Below are 20,156 nucleotides of genomic sequence, written 5' to 3' on the forward strand. Positions count from 1 at the left end.
AAAATCATGCACGCTGTGGTGATGACATCCAGGGAATCAGGCAGACAACGGGAACTTCGGTTTGGGGGGCATGGGACGGCCTCTCTGAGTTGGTGACATTTAAGCAGAAACGTAATATTCAAGAAAGACTCAGTTGGGGGGAAAGCTGGAGGAAGAGCATTCCGAGCAGATGGAACAGCACGTGCCAAGGCCCTGAGGCACGACCCTGCCTCGTGTGTCGGAGGAACTGCGTGGAGGCCCGTGTGGCTGAAATTAATGAGGTAATTCCTTGCCGGGGATTTACGATACCAGTGAGAAATGCAGACTGCGAAATTATAGATCTGCCAAGACTTCACATCGAGGCATGCGGTGGAGAAAGAAAACCACGGATGTGCTAACTGCTGCGTGTTTGTGTGATGGGATTATGGGAGGCTGTTTGGTTTGCTGGACAGGAGAAGCCCCTGTGCCCATTTTACAGATGCGCAAAGAGCCCAGGGCCTCCTAGTGGGCAAGTAGTGGAGTCAGGATTTGATCCTGGGACACGTACTGAGTCCTTTGGATTTCTGACTCTCCATGAAGACGTTCTGATTCTAGGGCCCGTTGCTGGGTCCAAGGGGCTCTTCAAGCCCCAAAGCTGCCCACTATTTTCACAGCTCCCCTTAGCCTCGGGCAGGTTGCCTCACTGCTCCGTGTTTCTATTTCCCCACCTGTCAAACGTACAGAATCATAGCTACCGACCCCAGCATGCTACGACTTGCTGTTTACAAAGTAGGACAGCACTGCCGAGCACCCAGTCGGTGCTTTGTCAGCGTGCGTTAAATAATTGCACCGAAACGGCCCCCTGGCAAGGGCGGGGCACCCTGGGTGGTAAGCCCGACTTGTGTTCCAGATCACGTGGACGGCCAGAGCAGCAGCAAAGAACTGTGGCCTGTCTACTGCTGCACAAAAGCAGGAGGTGGTGGTCAGCTACCTCCCCCTCAGCCACATTGCGGCTCAGATGATGGACATCTGGGTCACCATGAAGATCGGGGCCTCCACCTACTTTGCTCAGCCAGACGCTCTCAAGGTAAGGCTGAGGGCAGCCCGGGGTTAGGGGGTGGTTTTGCCGAGTCCTCGATCCAGGGGTTCCTTCTCTATCTTACGCTCCAACACAGGAGCAGTGGAAATAGTTGACTACATTCTTTTAGTTTATGTCTTTATCCACGTCAGGGCATCCCCATATGGTTGTGTAGGTGGTACACTGAACCACCCCAAACTAACAATGTGACTGGTATTAAAAGCAGAACATATTGGGGGCGGCCAGGGTGGCTCAGTCGGTTGAATGTCTGACTTTGGCTCAGGTCATGATCTCACAGTTCATGAGTTTGAGTCCCGCGTCGGGCTCTGTGCTGATGGCTCAGAGCCTGGAGCCTGCTTGGGATTCTGTGTCTCCCCCTCTCTCTGCCCCTCCCCTGCTCACGCTTTGTCTCTCTGTCTCTCTCTCAAAAATAAACAAACATTTAAAAAAATTTTTTTTAAAGCAAAATGTATGTGTCTGTGTGTGTGTGTTTAAGTCAGTATTCCCAGCACCAAAAAGCTCCAAAAAACCAGATCTATCTCAAGGCCCTTTACCACATCTACAAAGTCCCTTTTTCTGTGAAAGAGAACATATTCACAGGTTCTGGGGTTAGGGTGTGACATATTCAGGGGACCATGACTCTGCCCAGAGGCATCGAGCAGGCTAAGTCCTCCGGCCTTTGTGACTCCTTCTAGAAGATTTGTTCTCCTGTTGTTCTCATGGCAGACTCCTCTCATCATTTTGTTTTCTGCTTCGGTATCTCCTTGGCCCCTCTCCCACATCCCCCGTGCTCATGTCTGAGATGTTGTAGCCACTCGATGACAAACACTTTCTTTTCTGGCTGACTGCTTCATTGTACCCACACGCAGCTCCAAGATCCGAGACGTTCCCGTCCCTCCGCATCCTTATCAACTCCGAATACTGCCAACAGTTTCCAAACCACCAACCCAACGGGTGATAAAGTATCTTAACATATTACAAAACTGTCAGACTGTTTCCAAAGTGGCCGCCTCATTTCATACTCCCCCCAGAGCGGCCACGGTACCGCTGTCCCTGCCGCTGCTGTCTCAGTGGCAGGAAGGCGGCGTGTGCATTTCCCTGATGACTAACGGTGTGGGGGGGGGGGGCTGCCGCCTCATGTGCTTGGTACCGGCTGTATACCTTCTTTGGGAGAACAAGTCTGTGCGAATCTTTTGCTCATTAAAATTTTTTTTATTTATTCATTTTTGAGAGGGGGGACAGAGAGAGAGAGAGAGAGAGAGAGAGAGAGAGAGAGAGAGAGAGAGAGAATTCCAAGCAGGCTCCACAATGTCAGTGCAGAGCCCGACACGGGGCTTGAACTCACAAACCGTGAGATCGTCATCTGAGCCAAAACCAAGAGTCAGACGCTTCGCCGACTGAGCCACCAGGCGCCCCTCTTTTGCTCATTTAAAAATTTGGTTGGGGCGCCTGGTCACGATCTCACGGTTCGTGGGTTCGAGCCCCATGTCGGGCTCCGCAGTGACTTAACTGAGCCTGCTTGGGATTCTCTCTCTCCCTCTCTGCCCCTCCCCTGCTCATGCTCGCTCTATCTCTCAAAATAAGTAAACACAACTTAAAAAGAAATTTAAAATTTGGTTGTGTATCTTCTTATGGTTGGGTTCTAACCAAATGCTGGTTTACAAGGACCTGTGGCCAGTATCGTGTCTTCTCATTTTTAACTCCGATGAGGTCGTTTCTCTTTTCTTTCATGACTGTAGTGCCCTATGCAAGAGACCCCTGTCTGCCCCGGGGCCACAGACGTTTCTGTCGTGTGTCCCACAAAGCCTCTGCATCTTAGCTCTTACACTCAGGTCTGTGCTCCGTGTTGAGTTCACTTTTGTGTTTGATGAGAAGACACTAAGCTGGGCTCTTTTATTTTCCAGGATATGAACAGCCTTTCTTCCACTGGACTGCTCATAAATGTACTCTGCCCCGTCGAACTGGACGTCTGTCCTTATGCCAGAACCATACTGACCGGAGTTTTCTGGCTTTCTGGCAGGACGACCACCTTGCCCTGGTTTGCCTGGGACATCCCCAGTTTTACGACTGAAAGTCCCACGTTCCATGAACTCCTTCAGTTCTGAGCAAACCAGGGCAATCGCCCTGTTTTAGAATACATTGCAAAGTCAAACAGTGTTTCTTCCAATTCTGTTCTTCTCTTCCCAAACTGCTTTGGTCGTTCTAGGTCCTCTGCATTTCCATGTAAATTTTTAAGGTTGGCTTATCTATCTGTGTGGAAAAACCTGCCTGGATTTTGACAGGGATTGCACTGAACCTGTACATCTAATCGGGAAAGAATCTTACATCCTTATTAACAGTTGTGCAAAATTCTACTCCAAGCTTGGGTCAGGTGTGGGTTGGTTGGTTTGTTTTTACCAGTCTGTGGGCTCCACCAAATCCCTAGAGAGCGTGCGAAATCTGATTGGCTACCGGCCAGCCAATGGGTTGGCTCCCTTGGGTGGGGAGCTCACCCTGGGCCAATCAGCAAAGAGAAGGTACTCCTGGGCTGAGCTGGATGGCTGGGGAGAGATGGACATGTGGGTTCCACGCGAGGTGCAGGTGCGGCTAGATCAGCTGGGTCTCTTGCAGGGCACCTTGATCAATACTCTGCAGGAGGTAAAGCCTACTGCCTTCCTGGGGGTGCCCCGAATCTGGGAGAAGATGCAGGAGAGGATAAAGGAAACTGGCGCCAAATTCTCAAGCCTGAGGAAGAAGGTGTTTTCATGGGGAAGAGTTATTGGCTTCAAGATCAATACAAAAGGGATGTTGGGGTAGGTGCAGGGTCCAGTGGGGCCAGGCCGGGAGAGGGCAGGGGGTGAAGGGGCTCAGCCTTCTCCAGCTGGCTCCCCACCCACTCCCATTTGGTTGTCCATGACTGTTGACCCGTTCTTGGCATTCTTTTTTTTTTTTTTTTTTTTTTTTGTCCTTGGCATTCTTAGTCACAGGACACATGATACTCCCATAAGCTACCGCGTGTCGAAGGCCCTCGTGTTCAGCAAAGTCAAGAGTGCCCTTGGCCTTGATCGCTGCCACTCTTTTATCAGCGGAGCCGCACCCCTCAACCAACAGACCGCTGAGTTCTTCCTAAGCCTGGACATACCCATAGGCGAGATGTACGGTATGAGTGAAAGCTCAGGGCCCCACACCGCATCCAGCCGGGAGAGCTACAGGATTCAAAGGTACTGGCTTCCTGGGCAGACCCCCAGCCCTCCAGCAACATGGGGGTCAGGGGTTAAAGGTGGGAGGGTAGGCAAGCCACTGAGCTAAGATGAACCCTGGCCTGAGTGTCCAGAATGGCCCCTGTTCTCCAGCCTCCAAGCCCTACATCCTCATGACCAAGGAAGCCCCCATGTGCCACAGAGCCCACAGACAAGGACTCTTAGAATGTTCCGGGGTCTCCCCCACTGTAATTTGTGAGTTCTGCCTGCAGACAGCCCTCCCAGGCTCACTCACCCCCCTCAGGTTCACCTCCTGAGACCTCAGGACCCTTCCTCTCTGCCATGCTCCCCCCCAAACACGTCCATGGGCCCCCATGGCTTCCTCCCAAGCTCAGCTGGTCCCAGGCTGCAGGAGTAGACCCAAGGACACTGAAACAGGAGGAACACCAAAGACGAGTTCTCTTTGGGTCTGACAGTCACAGGAGCTCCCACCATCTCTCTCTGACCCCTCGCTGCCGTCATATCACAAGTCCAGCTTGCCTTTCACGCTTGGCCAGGTTCCAACCGCCTCTGAACTTGGCAGAAAGTGAGCTCATCTTCCTAATATGGCGAAACCATCCCTGCCTTTTACTTTTACCCTGTGGGGGAGCTCTGCACCTCAACGTCCCCATCCCCACTCTGAAGTCCCATCTGAGGCCTCTTTTTAGTGTAACCCACATGCCCACTGCAGTTTCTCCAAAACCAAAGGGCAGCCCTTCCCTAAAGAGAAGGGACCAGAGGAAAGGTGCAAGTCCCGGCCTCCATCTTTAAATAAATGAGGAATACAGGCCCTCGTCCCCAAACTCAGAAGGCATAAAATGACGCGGTGAAAAGCTCCCTCCCGCCCACCCCAAATCTCCAGTCTGCGATGTGAGTTTGCCACGGCCACCATAAAATAACTAAGTCCCACAGACTCAAGCAAGGGAAACGTTTTCTTACAACTCCAGAGAACAGATGTCCAAGGCCAAGGTGTGGGCAGGCTGGCTCATTCTAAGGGTGACGGAGAATCTGCCCCAGGCCCTCCCCCTGGCGTCTGGGGTGGGGCTTGGGGCTTGCTGGCCACCTCTGGCGTTCCAGGGCTTACAGACGCATCACCCGGATCCCCGCCTTAATCTTCACATGGTTCCCCCCACATGCGCGTCTGAAGGAGAAACCTCCCCTTTCTAGAAAGACACCAGGCCGGCTGGATTGGGGGCCACCCTACTCCAGTAGGACCTCGTCTTAATGTAACTAATTACACTGGCAGTGACCCTACTTCCAAACACGGTCACGTTGTGAGATGCTGGGGGCTTGTGCCGCAACCTATAGGGGGAGTGACGGGCACGATTCAGCCCCTAACGCCCTCCCGAGGGCAAAACCACCACAGCATTTCCTTTGAGTTAACCTCTGCATAAGCAGTGACAGGGACGTATCTACTTCTATCCCAAACCAAAGTATTTTCCTCGTGACAATGAACCCAAAACTCGTCTTCTCTCAACTGCTAGTTGCTCTCTGGAGCTTGGGAACCAAATGAAGCCAGATAACCCGGTGTCCTTCACTGTCTGGGTTTGTCATACAAACACCCAGTCTTGACTCACCACCCACGCTCAGCAACCCAATGGATCTGGCTGGTGAGAGATTCTTACCCGGTAGAGAACGTTCCCCTGTCCGAGCACACAGCTGCCCCGTCTTCAGCAGTCGCGTGGTATCCCGCTGGGGGCACGTACCCTCATTTACTCAACGGGGCCTTTTGTTGCTGGGATTCTTACGGCTTTTTCTCCATCTTTCATCACCACAAACGACGCTGAAGCAAGCGCTTTGTACGCGTACTATATTATTGCGCTAAAAAAAAAAAAAAGGTATCTCAACACAACTTTTCATTTACATTCCTTTTGTTATGAGTGAGGTTGAAAAAAAAAATCTTTGCATATATTTAAAATCCACTTGTATTTCTTCTCCTCGGAACTCTCTACGCCCACCAGGTCCCGGAGAGGGTGAGACAGCAGATCCCGAGTGGGTCAGCTGAGCGGCGTCTGGAGCCTGGGCTGCAGACCCGGGCTGACCTGGGTGGGTGACCCGGTCTCTCTGTGCCCTGATTTCCCCCCTCCCGTCCCCCAGCAGCTGTGGCAAAGTCATGGATGGATGTAAGAACATGCTGTACCAGAAGAACAAGGACAGCATAGGGGAGATCTGCATCTGGGGCCGGCACGTCTTCATGGGCTATCTGGATATGGAAGATAGGACCATGGAGATCATTGACGACGAAGGCTGGTTACACACCGGGGACCTGGGCTACACAGACAACCAGGGCTTCCTCTACATCACCGGCCGCATCAAAGGTACTGGGGCTGGCCCCACAGGGGCTTCCTGTAGGCAGGCCGACCCTGAACCCTCACCAGCAAAGGCTCCCAGCCCCCCACCTTACCCGGGGGAGGGCCCCCACAGAGGTACAGTGACAACCCCTCTGCAGATTTCAGCTCTTCCCTGGCACCCAGCATTTGACCCCGGAAAGAAGGGTCCCGGGGGAGACACCCATGCTAGCTCTGAGATCGACATAATTGTAACAATTCAGTGAGGATGAACGGAAACTGCTGTAGAGCAGGGATAAGCCAGCTCTTCCTGATAAGGGCCTGAGAGCAAATAGTCTTTGGATCTGAGGGACGGAGAGCTGTGTCAGAGCTGCTCAACTCGGCCACTGGGGTACGAAGGCAGCCATGGGCAACACGTAGACAAACAGACGTGGCCGTGTCATATAATCCTCACACGTCACAAATATTATGCTTTGAGTTTCCTTCCAACCGGTTAAAAGTATAAAAAACCAGGGGCACCTGGGTGGCTCAGTCGGTCGAGTATCTGACTCTTGGTTTCAGGTCATGATCCCCAGGGTCGTGGGATTGAGCCCTGCTGAAAATTCCCACCCACCCTCCCCCGTGCTTCTCCCCCACTTGTGTGCGCTTCTGCATGCTCCCTCTCAAAAATAAATAAATAAAATAAAATAAAATAAAATAAAATAAAATAAAATATAAAATAAAATAAAAATTAAATTAAATTTAAAAATAAATAAAATAAAATAAAATAAATAAAACAAAATAAAATAAATAAAACAAAATAAAAATAAATAGAAACCATTTTTAGCTCGTGGTCAGACAAAAACATGGAAGGTTGGACTGGACTCACAGTCTATAGTTTGCCAACCTCTGATGTTGAGAGAGCATTTGACAGTGAGCCTGACACAGGCAGTTAACTATTCAATAAGCGGGCTATGTTAGCATCATTTCCATGATAAGCAACAGAAAACCCTTCTTATATACGTTTGAGTGACAAAGAGAAACTATTGGCACAAAAAATGGAAAAGTCCAAAAAGGTCTCACTTCAGGCTTGGCTGGATCCAGGTGCCGAAACAACATCACAAGGAATTGGCATTATCCTTCCCTTACTGAGCTGTCCTTGGTGTTGGGGTCCTTCTGGAAGAGGCTCTTCCCATTTGGTGACAAGATGGCCGCCAACAGTCAAGGCTCACCCTAACCCTAAGGGACAGCAAAAGTCTTAGGTCTGACTCTCACTGGATCCCATTTCGAAATGAATCGCTGTAGAGAATGGGATACACCGACTGGTCAGACCTGGCCACGTGCTCATCCTAGCAGTCCTGGCCCAAACCACAAGCGTGCACGATGGAGAAGAGTCCCCTACGGAAACAGCAGGGCTGGTTACCCGGAAGACGAGTCACGGGCAAACACCAGCACAGGTGTCCGTCACACAATCATATTATCACTACTGCCGCAACAACCTCGGTACGGACAGCTGAAAGATAAGACAGATCTTGGGTGGGTGGGACAGGAGGCAGCCGGCATCCTTGGACGAAAGAGCAAGTAAGGAACATAGCCGGGGCGGGAGGAGGAGCTCCTGGAGAATGTGAGTGGCTGGGAGGAAAAGTGACGCAGTTCTCTTAAGGTCTGCCCAAGTTAGGGATGCCACCTAAGGACTTAGGTTTTTGGGGGTTGCCAAGTGGTAGAAAAATCAGGAGACAGAGACACGCGGCACAGCCAGAAGCATGTCGCTGGCTGCCAAGCAAGACACATTGGAGGGCTTGGGTCAGGGTACAGAGAACCAAGAAACTGGCAACGGATTAATACGGCGCTGTCCAAGTGTCCTGTGCGCAGGACTCGGACATTTGCTGGGAATTTCAAGGAGGTGAGGGAACAGGAGCAGAGTGACGCTGGGTCTGTGGGCTAGAGAAGGGCATGGTGGGAGTCCCGGCCCTGGGCAGAGGTCCTCCTCTGCTTCTGGGGTTTTCTAAGAGGGTGGTCATCTGTGCCAGCATCCGTCCCCTCTGATCCTCGAGGGGGCGGGGCTTTTGTACTGTCTCTGTTGAAACCTCGCCGAGCCATGCTTTGTTCCAGAAATCCTCATCACAGCCGGCGGTGAGAACGTGGCCCCTATTCCCATTGAGAACCTGGTTAAAGAGAAGATTCCCGTAATCAGTCATGCCATGTTAGTGGGAGAGAAGGCAAACTTTCTAAGCATCCTGCTGACACTGAAGGTAACGTGGGTTTGCTGTCCTGGGGGGGGGGCTCTGCCCCAGGGTCCGGAGGGTGCGCCCCTGTGGGTCCAAGACCCGCTTCCTGGTCCGCAGGGGTGGCCAGGAAGCGTGTGCGGTCACTGGGTGTGGTGACGAGGGTCTCCTGGGGCAGTGTAAGATGGACGGGATAACTGGAGAGCCACTGGACGAGCTAAGCTCGGAGGCCATCAACTTCTGCCGGAAACTGGGAAGCCACGTGTCCACCGTCTCTGAGATTTTGGAGCTGCAGGACCCCCTGGTCTACAAGGCCATCCAAGAGGGCATAGATGCCGTGAATGAGGAAGCCATCTCCAATGCACAGAGGATCCAGAAGTGGGCCATCCTGGAGAAGGACTTTTCTGTCCCCAGTGGAGAGCTGGGTGAGCAGTCTGGAGAGCAGGTGGTCTTTGGCACTTGGAGGCTGGTCCCTGGCTAGTGTCCAGGACTACACGGGCTCTAAGGAGATGTGTCCTTTTCTGGGGGTCAGAGGGTCCACCTCCAGCTCACTGGTGTCCCAGATCCTCCCCCCCCACACACACACACAAGGTCCCTTCTACCCAGGGCAGCACGTCTCTCACTCTAGGAATAAAAGCCAAACTCATTATGACTCTGCATGACCCTTCTATTGACCTCTCCTTTTTCACTTACCCTACCCCAACTGCACAGGCCTCCCTGCTGTTCCCACAACTCCCTAGGCAAATTTTGCCTCAGGGCCTTTGCACCTGCTGTGCCCACTGCCTAGAATGCCCTTCCCCCTCAATTCTTTGGCTCCTTCTCACTGTCCAGGTCTCACCTACAGGTCTCACCTTACCGCACACTTCCTCAGAGAGGCCTCCTCTGGCCATCCTAGCTAACGTGACTCACTGACACCCTTCATAGGGCACGCCTCCTACACTGCCGCCATCTTGTCCCTGGAACACATCATCATCTGGAGTTACCCCATGTATTGGCTGATTTTGGTCTGTCTGCCCCCTGCACCCTGCCCTCTCCAGGATGGGCGGAGGTCCTGCCTCCTACCAATGTCTTTTCTGGGGCTTGCTCTCAGCAGTCAGCTGTAGTCTGATGGCATGGACAGCAAAGAGTTAGAGTGACGGCAAACACACAGCCTCCAACAACTTGGGTTCAAATCCTGTCCCTCGAGGGGGCACGTGTCCCTCCAAGCCTTGGTCCTTTCAACTACGAGTTGAAAATGAGCCCTCATGGGGCTGCTCAGGACACGGCTGGGGAAGCCTGAACCCCACAGTGACCCAGAGCCTACGAGCAGCCTGGGCCGTGGATCAGACCACTCCCGAATTCATGCCTTGCCCCTGCCGGGCACATGCTGGGCCACCTCAGAGCTACTGGCCCTGAGACGGTTTCCTCACCTGGAAGATGAGGGGGCGGTGCACCCCCTTTGCTGGGTTCGTGGTCCACATTAGGCACAGAGCTCAGCGTGCTGTGCACCTGCCAGCCCATAGAGTCCTCACTGCAGCCCAAGGCGAGGGAGAGTTCATCACTCCCCGCACTGAAGGTGGAGGGAACACACCCAGGAAGTCGATGGGAGAGCCAGCCCCCAACACGGGGACCCTGCTGCCCCCCCCCCCCCAGGACATGTGGCCTTTTATTTCATCACCACATTGGAACTGGTTTCCCCTTTCTCGATAGGTCCGACGACAAAGGTTAGGAGACATTTTGTGGCCCAGAAATACAAAAGGCTAATTGAAAGCTTCTACTACTGACCTCTCTGGCGGAGCAGCTCTCGGCTGTCCCAACGGTGAGACTGGCTGGGCTGGGCTGGGCCAAAGGAGGTGGTCTCCCCTGTGTGGCAGGCGGGGCTGTGGGCGGGGCTGCAGAGGCCACACGCGCGCGCACACACGCATGGCTCCCAGGGACCCTGGCTCTGGCCTCAACTCATGCTTTCTCTACCAGGGTCATGGCGAGCCGTGCACACTCCTTCTTGGCTGGCTGCCAAGGCTGTTAGCTGTTCCTCCTGCCTTTTCTACTCGTCTCAGAGAAGGAGCGGAGCAATCTTCCCATCCAGGACCAGGTTTTGCTGTTAAAATGCTCAAATGTTTCCTAGCTCATGTGGAGGAGGCCTTTTGTTAGGAACGTTCGTGGGGGGAGAGTGCTACTTGCCAGGAGCCCAAGGAATGATGCATGCTGGCCCATCGCAGATGGTAAGGGATGGGGTCTTGAAAAACTCCCACCTACCAACCCCTGTCCTCTCCCCAAGTCTCAACCACAGGAGCTCCCATAACACCAAGGGTCCCTGATAGGTTTGTGGGAACCCAGCTAGATGCAAGAGCGTTGGCACAACAAATTCTCAGTTGTCCTAAAAGCCACTGGTAAACTTTTCATGTTCAAATCATCGCCTGCTGATGCCCCCAGCCAGCTCACCTGTAGCAGCCTGCCGGGGCTTCTGCAACCAAGAACCCTGCAAGGTACCGGCTGGGTTGGCTTGTTCTGAGGCTCATCTCGTCTCTGTGTCCACATTTCCCTTTTTCACAAGGACACTGGTCATCCTGGATGGGGGCCCACCCTAATGACCTCATTTTAGCTTGATCACCTCTGTAAAGACTCTATCCTCAAATACAGTCACATTCTGAGGTCCTGGGGGTTAGGGCTTCCACAGATGAATCAGGACGGGGCGGGGGATGGGGGGAGGCAGGCATAATTCGGCCCATCACACCTTTTCTTCATTGTTGACTGGCTTCACTCTTCCACACCTTCATTTGCCAAAGTCTCGTGGGCGAGCCCAACAGTTAAAGAAATCATGTGTATCATTCCACATCTTTTGCAAGACTTCCAATTACACCTTGCAGTTGGGCAAAAGACCACCTGACACTGACATGGGGGAGGGAGATGGACCCTTTACACCTGTGCTGACCAAGATGGCAGCCATTCAAATTGAGATGTGCCACAAGTCCAAACATAGACTGGATTTGACAGCTGGGTATGAAATAGAGAATACAAAATACCTCATTAATATTTTAAAATATTGATTACATGTTGAAATGATACTATTTTAGACATACTGGGTGACAAAAATATATTACTTCAGTTAATTTCACCTATTACATTTTTACATGTGGCTACCAGAAAAAAAATTTAAAAAAATTTTTTAATGTTTATTTTTAAGACACAGAGCATGAGTGGGGGAGGGGCAGAGAGAGAGAGACAGAGAGAGAGACACAGAATCCAAAGCAGGCTCCAGGCTCTGAGCTTGTCAGCACTAGAGCCCGACGTGGGGCTCGAACTCACGAAGCATGAGATCATGACCTGAGCTGAAGTCGGATGCTTAACCGACTGAGCCACCGGGGTGCTCTGAAGATTTTTAATTACATAGGTGGCTTACATGATATTCCTCATGGACAGCACTGCTCTAAAGTTCACTGGAGAGGGATTCAATTGTTTTTCTAACTTATAAACTAATACATTCATTCAGGAATATTTTCCTCCTATGGTAACTGTGGGATCTCAGAGAATGAGCACACACAGATTTCAAGTCTCTCCAGGTAATAACTTATCCTTCCTCTCCCTCCAGCTTCTAACAGGAAGATCCCTCTGGGCAGGGGCTTTTTCTTCTGTTTTTAACAAGCCCAGATTCCCCATGGGTCAGTCTGTTGAAGAGGTGCCCCCTCAGGGACCTGCCATGCCTTTTGAAGGAATATATTGGATCATCATAGATCTCTGAATTCCTGTGAACCTTCAAGGCATGATCCCAGGGAAACTTATGGGGAAGCCTATAAAGAACCTCTCGGGGCACCTGCATGGCTCAGTTGGTTGAGGGTTCGATGTCAGCCCAGGTCGTGATCCTGTGCTTCATGGGTTTGAGCCCCACGTCAGGCTCTGTGCTGACAGCTCGGAGCCTGGAGCCTGCTTCGGATCCTGTGTCTCCCTCTCTCTCTGCCCCTCCCCCACTCTCTCTGTCTCCCCAAAACAAATAAACATTTAAAAAAATAAAAAACAAAAAGAACTTCTCATCTTGTGGGTTCCAATTCGAGATTCGAGTTTTTTCTCCCCAGAGGGCTGAGGCATCAGAAAGAAAAACCTTCACAAGTCTATGGCCATACCACCCTGAACACGCTTGGTCTCATCTGATCTCAGAAGCTGCGCAGGGTCAGGCCTGGTTAGTACTCGGATGGGAGGAAAGCCTTCGCACGTCTGAGGAAGTGGGTCCCCAAGCCAACTCATCTTCCTAGAAGCAACCTGGAAACTCTTCCAATAAGTTCTGCTAATAAAGCACTTCAGCAACCCACGTCCCGATTTGGGGCCAGATTCAAACATTTTGTCCTTTGTTGAGAAGTTCAGACTCTGAAATCAGTTCTGAGTTCAAATTCTGACTAGCTATGTGAGTTCAACCTTCTGAGTCTGGAGGGGGTGGGGCTCTGTAATCCTCCCCCCCGCCCCCGCCACTCACAGGGTTACTGTGGAAGACTCACACCATCACAGGTGAAGGTACACAGAGAACGCAAACGGAGTGCAGCCTCTGATACCCGAAAGCCCTCGATACAGGTAGACTGTTACCATCGAAGCACCCACAAGTCTCGGTTAACAGCTGATTCTTGATGAATGCCATCTCTGGGGATGAGTCTCGCTGTTATCCTAAGGTCCAAAATAACAGAAACTTAAAGAAGAGAGAAGTTCAGGGGCACCTGGGAGGCTCAGTCAGTTAAACCTCTGACTCGGTTTCAGCTCTGGTCATGAGCTCACAGTTCATGAGTTCGAGCCCCGCATCGGGCTCTGCGCTGATGGCGTGGGGTCTGCTTGGTATTCTCTTTCTCCCTCTCTCTCTGCCCCTCTCACATACACACTTTCTCTCCAAATACGTAAATAAAAACTTAAAAAAAAAAGTTCATTCTTCTTTCATCCACAAGTCCATATACAGGCAGATCAAAGCTGACACAATAAATCCACAGTGTTGGTCCCTGAAAGACCAGTGGGGGAGGCACCTCCCAGGCCAAAGGAGGACAGCCTATTAGGACAGGAGGAAGAAAATTTCCAGTCTTTTAAGATTCTAGATACCCACATGTGTCCCAGGGCCCCTTTTCTTTTTAAAATATAAAAGTAAAGGGGCGGCTGGGTGGCTCAGTTGGTTAAGCGTCTAACTTGGGCTCGGTCATAATCTCGCGGTTCGTGAGTTCGAGCCCCATGTCGGGCTCTGTGCTGACAACTCGGAGCCTGGAACCTGCTTTGGATTCTGCGTCTCCCTCTCTCTCTGCCCCTTCCCCGCGCATGCTCTGTCTCTCAAAAATGAATAAACATTAAATATATATCTATATATATAAGTATAAATAGATCAGAAATGTATGAAGACATTCTCCTTGCAATAATAATAATAATAATAATAATAATAATAATAATAATGCATATAAGGGTAAAGTCATTTTTGATGGGCTTCCTTACCCATCTGGTAGGTCTGTTTTTTTAATATGTAAGTGTAGTCACTCTTCCTCTTTTGAAGACTCTGTATTTGCAAGTTTGGCACTCACTAAAACTTACCTGTAACCCCCAAGTCAATGCTCCCTGTACTTTTGTGGTCATCTGTGGACATGTGCAGAGCAGTGCAAAGTCTGAAGTGCCCAACATTCACATTCTCAGCTGAGGTCAAACACAGCACTGCCTTGCCTTCTCGCTTGAGCTCACAATGTAAATGCATGTCCTTCTGGGGGTCTGCTTAGCACCGTGTTTTTGCATGTTTGTTGGGTGATTTCACTGTTGAAAGTGGCCCCCAAGTCTAGTGCTGAAACTCTGTCTAGTGTTCCCGAGTGCAAGAAGGCTATGATGAGCCCAGGGAGAGAAAGTATAGGTGTCAGATAAACTTCATTCACACATGAATTCTAGCGCTGCTGGCCATGAGTTCTATGCAAATGGATCAATAATGTGTATTAACTAAGGTGTCCCTGAACAGAAAACACAAATAAACAAGGTTAGGTAGCGATCAGTTCATAAAAATGTTGTGACAGAGGCTGCCAGGAACCTGACTCTGTATTTCTCCTAAGAGCAATGGTTCGATATTTGCTAATCCAGTATTCACAGGACCTGTGTAAGCATAACTACCACAAATAACAAGAATCGACTACATATAAATATATATGTCACTATAGAAAAAAGATATGTGTGGGGCGCCTGGGTGGCGCAGTCGGTTAAGCGTCCGACTTCAACCAGGTCACGATCTCGCGGTCCGTGAGTTCGAGCCCCGCGTCGGGCTCTGGGCTGATGGCTCAGAGCCTGGAGCCTGTTTCCGATTCTGTGTCTCCCTCTCTCTCTGCCCCTCCCCCATTCATGCTCTGTCTCTCTCTGTCCCAAAAATAAATAAACGTTGAAAAAAAAAATTAAAAAAAAAAAAAATTAAAAAAAAATTAAAAAAAAAAAGATATGTGTGTGTGATAGAGGTGGGAGAATTCATATTTACGTATAAAAATATGTTAGAGAGACATTTTCTCTTCCGGGCAGGGGACAGTTAGCACGGTGGTTGAGAATGTGAGGAGGGGGCAGGGGGCAGGCTTAGAGGCCAAGGGTGTGGAACTGAGGGGAACACAGACATGGCAGGCTGAGGAGAGGAACAGTGTGGTCAGGAGGCTGGATACACTGAACAAATAAGTAAATAGATTTTTAAAAAGTGGAAGCCAAGTTTCTTGTTGCCAGAGAAGAAACTTAGGAAAAGGCTAGAATGAGGAGGTATTATATTTGAATTGGAGGTTATGTACAACTCATATTTTTATAATACATACACACGGATACAGAACTGTAGACGTGTGTTATATATATCTACTAGGTCTGTAAGTACACACTCACGTAGTTTTGTGTACATACATGCACATACATACATACATATATACGTGTTTTCTATCTCCGTCTGCTCCAAGGGCCCAGCAGCAGTTAGCACACTGAATGCCCAGATCTTGGCTTCTAAATCCCATCTACTGCTAAAAGGAACCAGGGATGTTTGGGGAAATGTCTGACTCCAGGGCCAAGAAAGAGCCTGGAACTTCTTGTGTCAGAAAGTAAAGTGCTAGGACAAAACAAAACAAAACACAAAAGGTGGGGCCTGGCAGAGGGCCAGAGGAACCAGGCTGAAGGACTTTCCGCTGGCCACGTCAGGGGCAATTTGAGTATCAAAACAAATAATGACAATAACAGAGTATACCCCACAGAATAACTGGTTATAACTATTGTAACACAAAGTCCCCAATAACACAGAAGGAATAGTGGGATTGGAAAATCTCCGTCTGGCAGTCAGTATGCAGGTGGATGGACAAACAGGGGTCATCACCGGGTACCAAGGTCAGTGGCTGGAGGTTTGACGATGGGGAAGATGGTATAATCTCATAATACCTCCCCACAAAATTCCGACCAATTACAGAAGGAGGAAAGATAAATTTAAGGTGGGGGGGCCTGACAGACACCAACTTGACCAGGTGGTCAAGGTTTATGTCACCTCCTGATGACCGCGCTAAAAGGAACATGGCGTGCTTTCTGTCCCATTCCTTCCAAGAAAGCTGTTGCGAGTTGGAGGGACCGGGTCTGAGCATGACCACAAGGTGACAATAGCTTTATGTGGGCAACACCTTGGTTCCAGTGCAGGGAAAGTCCCTCACAGCATGAGAGTTTCCAGAGGCGAGAACCGCCCAGGACCGGAGGAGGGCAAGGGGCCACCCTCACACCCCAGGAGAAAGAGGGCTTATCTGTCTGGGTGATACTGCTCAGCAGCTGGGCAGGGAGTTTTGGGGTCCGACGGCTCCAAAGGGCACAGTGGCCTGGGGTCTCTTATAGCTCTGGAGTTTATCTTTTATATGGCACATGTTGCATAAAGTTTCAAGGGATATACAAAGCAAGCAGGCTCTAAATGGCTAAAAATATGCTTATTTAAGGTATATTTTTATTTTTTTAATGTTTATTTATTTAGAGAGAGAGAGAGAGAATGAGAATGAGCAAGGGAGGGGCAGAGACAGAGAGGGAGAGAGAGAGAATCCCAAGCAGGCTCTACGCAGTCAGAGCAGAGCCCGACACGGGGCGCAAACTCACCAACCGTGAGATCATGACCTGAGCTGATACCAAGAGTCAGATGCTTCACCAACTGAGCCTCCCAGGCGCCCCCAAGGTGTATTTTAAACAACTGGCTGTGTAGGAAACTGACTTTGCTACCGTCTTTCCCTTCTGATGGTGTATAATGATCAATATAATTTAACGTACCCTTGGGACCTAGAAAATCGTCTGTTCCAAGTTAAAGAAAAAATTGGGGTTTGGCTCCAGAGGGCTTTTGAGCTGCAGGTCCCAAACTGCTGTGAGGAAGTGAACCACACAGGCCAGTTACATGGGGCCCCTCTGTGGCTCCTTTACGTGCCAGAGGCATGGCCCCAGTCTGGTCAAGAGGAAGCAGCGGGCGAACCCGAGATGGGGCTCACTCTATAGAAGGTAAGGCCCGTGTTCTTCAAGCCGGGCCAGGGATGAGAGACAGAGAGGGGGTGAAGGAGACTGAAGGAGTCTGAGGAGACATGACAGCTAAGGGCACATGACCCTGGACCAGAAAGGGGGGCCGTACCGGATCACTTAAGAAAATAAGAACGGGATGCGAGGAATGGATGGTCAGGCGGAGATGGTGATGTGCCGATGTGGAGGCTTGTGTGGGACAGCGTCCTTGTCTGGAGAAGATACACACTCAGAATAGTTGTGCGAAACACCTGCAGGTTACTCGGAAAAAGACTAACGGACAATCTGGTGGGGGCGGGGGGCGGGGGGTGGGCAGTGGGTGACGGAGGAAATGCATCTGCATAGAGGATGGAGAGTTCTTTGCGGAGTGTTTTGGAAACTTTCCCGTAACTTACTATGGCCTCAAAATAAGTTATTTAAAGGGCATGTTAAAAGACATAAACTTGATTTTTCTCCCACTTAAAAAAAATATGCTAGGGCCCGTCTGGGTGGCTCCGTCAGTCAAGCGTCCGACTTCGGCTCAGGTCGTGATCTCACGGTTCGTGGGTTCGAGCCCCGCGTCGGGCTCTGGGCTGACGGCTCAGAGCCCGGAGCCTGCTTCGGATTCTGGGTCTCCCTCTCTCTCTGCCCCTCCCCCGCCTGTGCTCTGTCTCTCTCTTTCTGGCATCTCATCTATAGTCACTAAGGCCGGCACCGAGTTCAGCTTTCAGTTTACCAACCCCACTCACAACCAGAACAACCCCCAGCTGCTCGAGCCAGTCTAATAAAGCTAACACCTCTAGTCCGCACACCTATCTGGATAAACTCATTTCTCCTTTCCCGGTGTAGCACCCTCGGAATCCGACCCCACATGTAGGACCCAGATTGCCTGCCGTTTCTAAATTACCCAAATCTTATAGGTCGTTGGCGATTTTTCATCCCAAGGCTTGGCATTGTAAGTTAAGTGGCCTCCTGAAGTAATTTTGAGACTTCACTCCCTTTTCAGTGTGGAGGCAAGGAGGGAGCTAGCGTGAAAACTGGCTTCTATTGCAAGGTTACTGCCTCTCTAGATGGCGGGAAGGGGCTGCCTTTTGTTTCTTCCTTCCTCCCAAGGGAGCCTGAGTGGGATTCTAAAGTTCAGGGCGGGCACTCAAAACCATACAGTCTTCTTCCCAAATGACACCATTCCAAATATTTCCATTCTCAGGGTCCCTCTAACTCAGCAAATGCCCTGACTTTCACACAAAGATCTGGTGAGAATTCGTGCCACGCTATAACTCAGCAACCTGAAGCTAGAAGAGGTAAGAAATCACGAAAAGCATCCACAGCAGCGATTCTCTGCAAACTGCTTTGAGATACGAATTTGAACTCAGAACCCGTCATTTTCTTAAGCCCTCCCATGCTGTCACAAATAGCCTGCAGGCTCAGAGTCCGTGTAATCCTTATGTCCCCCATGATGACTTCCTTGCCCTGTCCCTCCATCCACCGGATCCTCGCCTTTCATAAAAGAACAAAGAGGGGCGCCTGGGTGGCGCAGTCGGTTAAGCGTCCGACTTCAGCCAGGTCACGATCTCGCGGTCCGTGAGTTCGAGCCCCGCGTCGGGCTCTGGGCTGATGGCTCAGAGCCTGGAGTCTGTTTCCGATTCTGTGTCTCCCTCTCTCTCTGCCCCTCCCCCGTTCATGCTCTGTCTCTCTCTGTCCCAAAAATAAATAAACGTTGAAAAAAAAAAAAAAGAACAAAGATACGGGACTTTTGTCTTAACAGCTTACCACAAAGCTACTGACCGAAACTGTGCTATGAGATCAATAAGACAGACAGTCCTGAAATGCAAGCTCACACTTATGGTCAACTAATCCTTAATAAAGGTGCCAAGGTGACTCACTGGGAAAAGGGCAGTCTTTTCAACAAATAATGATGGAATACGCCAAAAACAAACAAAACACTTCGGAGAACTTAGACCATCACCTCACACTACACACAAAAACGAAATCAAAATGTATCGCACACCTAAATGGAAAAGCCAAAACTACAAAACATTAGGGGGGATAAATGTGCCCTTGGATTAGGTTTCTGAGATATGATTTCTTAGATATGACACCAAAGCACAAACCACAAATTAAAAGAAATGACAAAAAATGGACCTCACCGAAATAAAAAACTCTTGTCCTTCAAAAGATACTGGCAAATAAACGTCAACTCTGCAAGTAAAAAGGCAAATGTATTTAAGAATCATGTATCTGCTAGGGGTGTCTGGGTGGCTCTGTCAGCTAAGTGTCCGACTCTTGATTTCGGCTCAGGTCATGATCTCACAGTCATGAGATCAAGCCCCATGTCAGGCTCCACATTGGGCACGAAGCCTGCTTAGGATTCTCTCTCCCTCTCTCTCTTTCTGCCCCTCCCCTGCTCTCTCTCTCAAAAAAAAAATTAAAAAAAAAAGAATCATGTATCAGTTTAAGGACTTGTTGCCAGAATATGTAAAGAACACTTACAACTCAACAATAAAAAAGCAAATGACTCAATTTACGGATTTGATGGAACATTTCTCTAAAGACAGACAGGTGGCCACTTAACATGTGAAAAGATGCCCAATGTCATTAATCATCAAGGACGTGCAAGTGGGAAGTACAACGTCACAGCACTTTACGCCCACCCACCCAATGCCAAGTGTTGGCAACCACGTGCAGAAACCAGAACCCGTTTCTGCTGGTGGGAATGCAAAATGGCACCGCAACTTTGGAAAGCAAGTTTAGAAGTTTCCTCCAACGTTAAACAAAGAGTTACTATGTGACCCAGAAATTCAGCTCCCACGTATATACGATGCCAAGGAGAGATGACGCAAAAATTTGTATACCAATGTTCATAGTGGCATTATGCATAAGCACCAAACGCTGGGAGAAAATCCGAATGTCCGTCAACCAATGAGTCACTACACAAAACATAGTACATCCAAATAATGGAAGGCCACTCAAGCAT

The 20,156-nt window shown here is 50.0% G+C and overlaps 1 protein-coding gene and 1 long non-coding RNA gene across 2 annotated transcripts in view; one reads left to right on the forward strand and one right to left on the reverse strand.

Annotated features, from left to right (window-relative positions):
• LOC115499705 (long-chain-fatty-acid--CoA ligase ACSBG2-like) overlaps positions 1 to 11,107 on the forward strand; it is a 23,261-nt gene extending 12,154 nt beyond the window's left edge. Inside the window, exons 6-13 of the mRNA XM_032595693.1 lie at positions 869 to 1,045; positions 3,647 to 3,828; positions 4,003 to 4,236; positions 6,355 to 6,572; positions 8,634 to 8,773; positions 8,925 to 9,171; positions 10,436 to 10,544; positions 10,700 to 11,107. Coding sequence (XP_032451584.1) covers positions 869 to 1,045; positions 3,647 to 3,828; positions 4,003 to 4,236; positions 6,355 to 6,572; positions 8,634 to 8,773; positions 8,925 to 9,171; positions 10,436 to 10,509 — 1,272 coding nt within the window. The 3' untranslated portion in view covers positions 10,510 to 10,544; positions 10,700 to 11,107. The remainder of the gene's footprint in view (positions 1 to 868; positions 1,046 to 3,646; positions 3,829 to 4,002; positions 4,237 to 6,354; positions 6,573 to 8,633; positions 8,774 to 8,924; positions 9,172 to 10,435; positions 10,545 to 10,699) is intronic.
• The window catches only part of LOC115499734, a 27,024-nt gene that overhangs the window by 4,110 nt on the left and 2,758 nt on the right, over positions 1 to 20,156 (reverse strand). Inside the window, exon 2 of the long non-coding RNA XR_003964268.1 lies at positions 5,880 to 6,075. This is a non-coding gene — a long non-coding RNA (uncharacterized LOC115499734). The remainder of the gene's footprint in view (positions 1 to 5,879; positions 6,076 to 20,156) is intronic.

Source organism: Lynx canadensis, chromosome A2, assembly GCF_007474595.2.
Source record: "Lynx canadensis isolate LIC74 chromosome A2, mLynCan4.pri.v2, whole genome shotgun sequence".
NCBI classification, from domain to species: Eukaryota; Metazoa; Chordata; class Mammalia; order Carnivora; family Felidae; genus Lynx; species Lynx canadensis.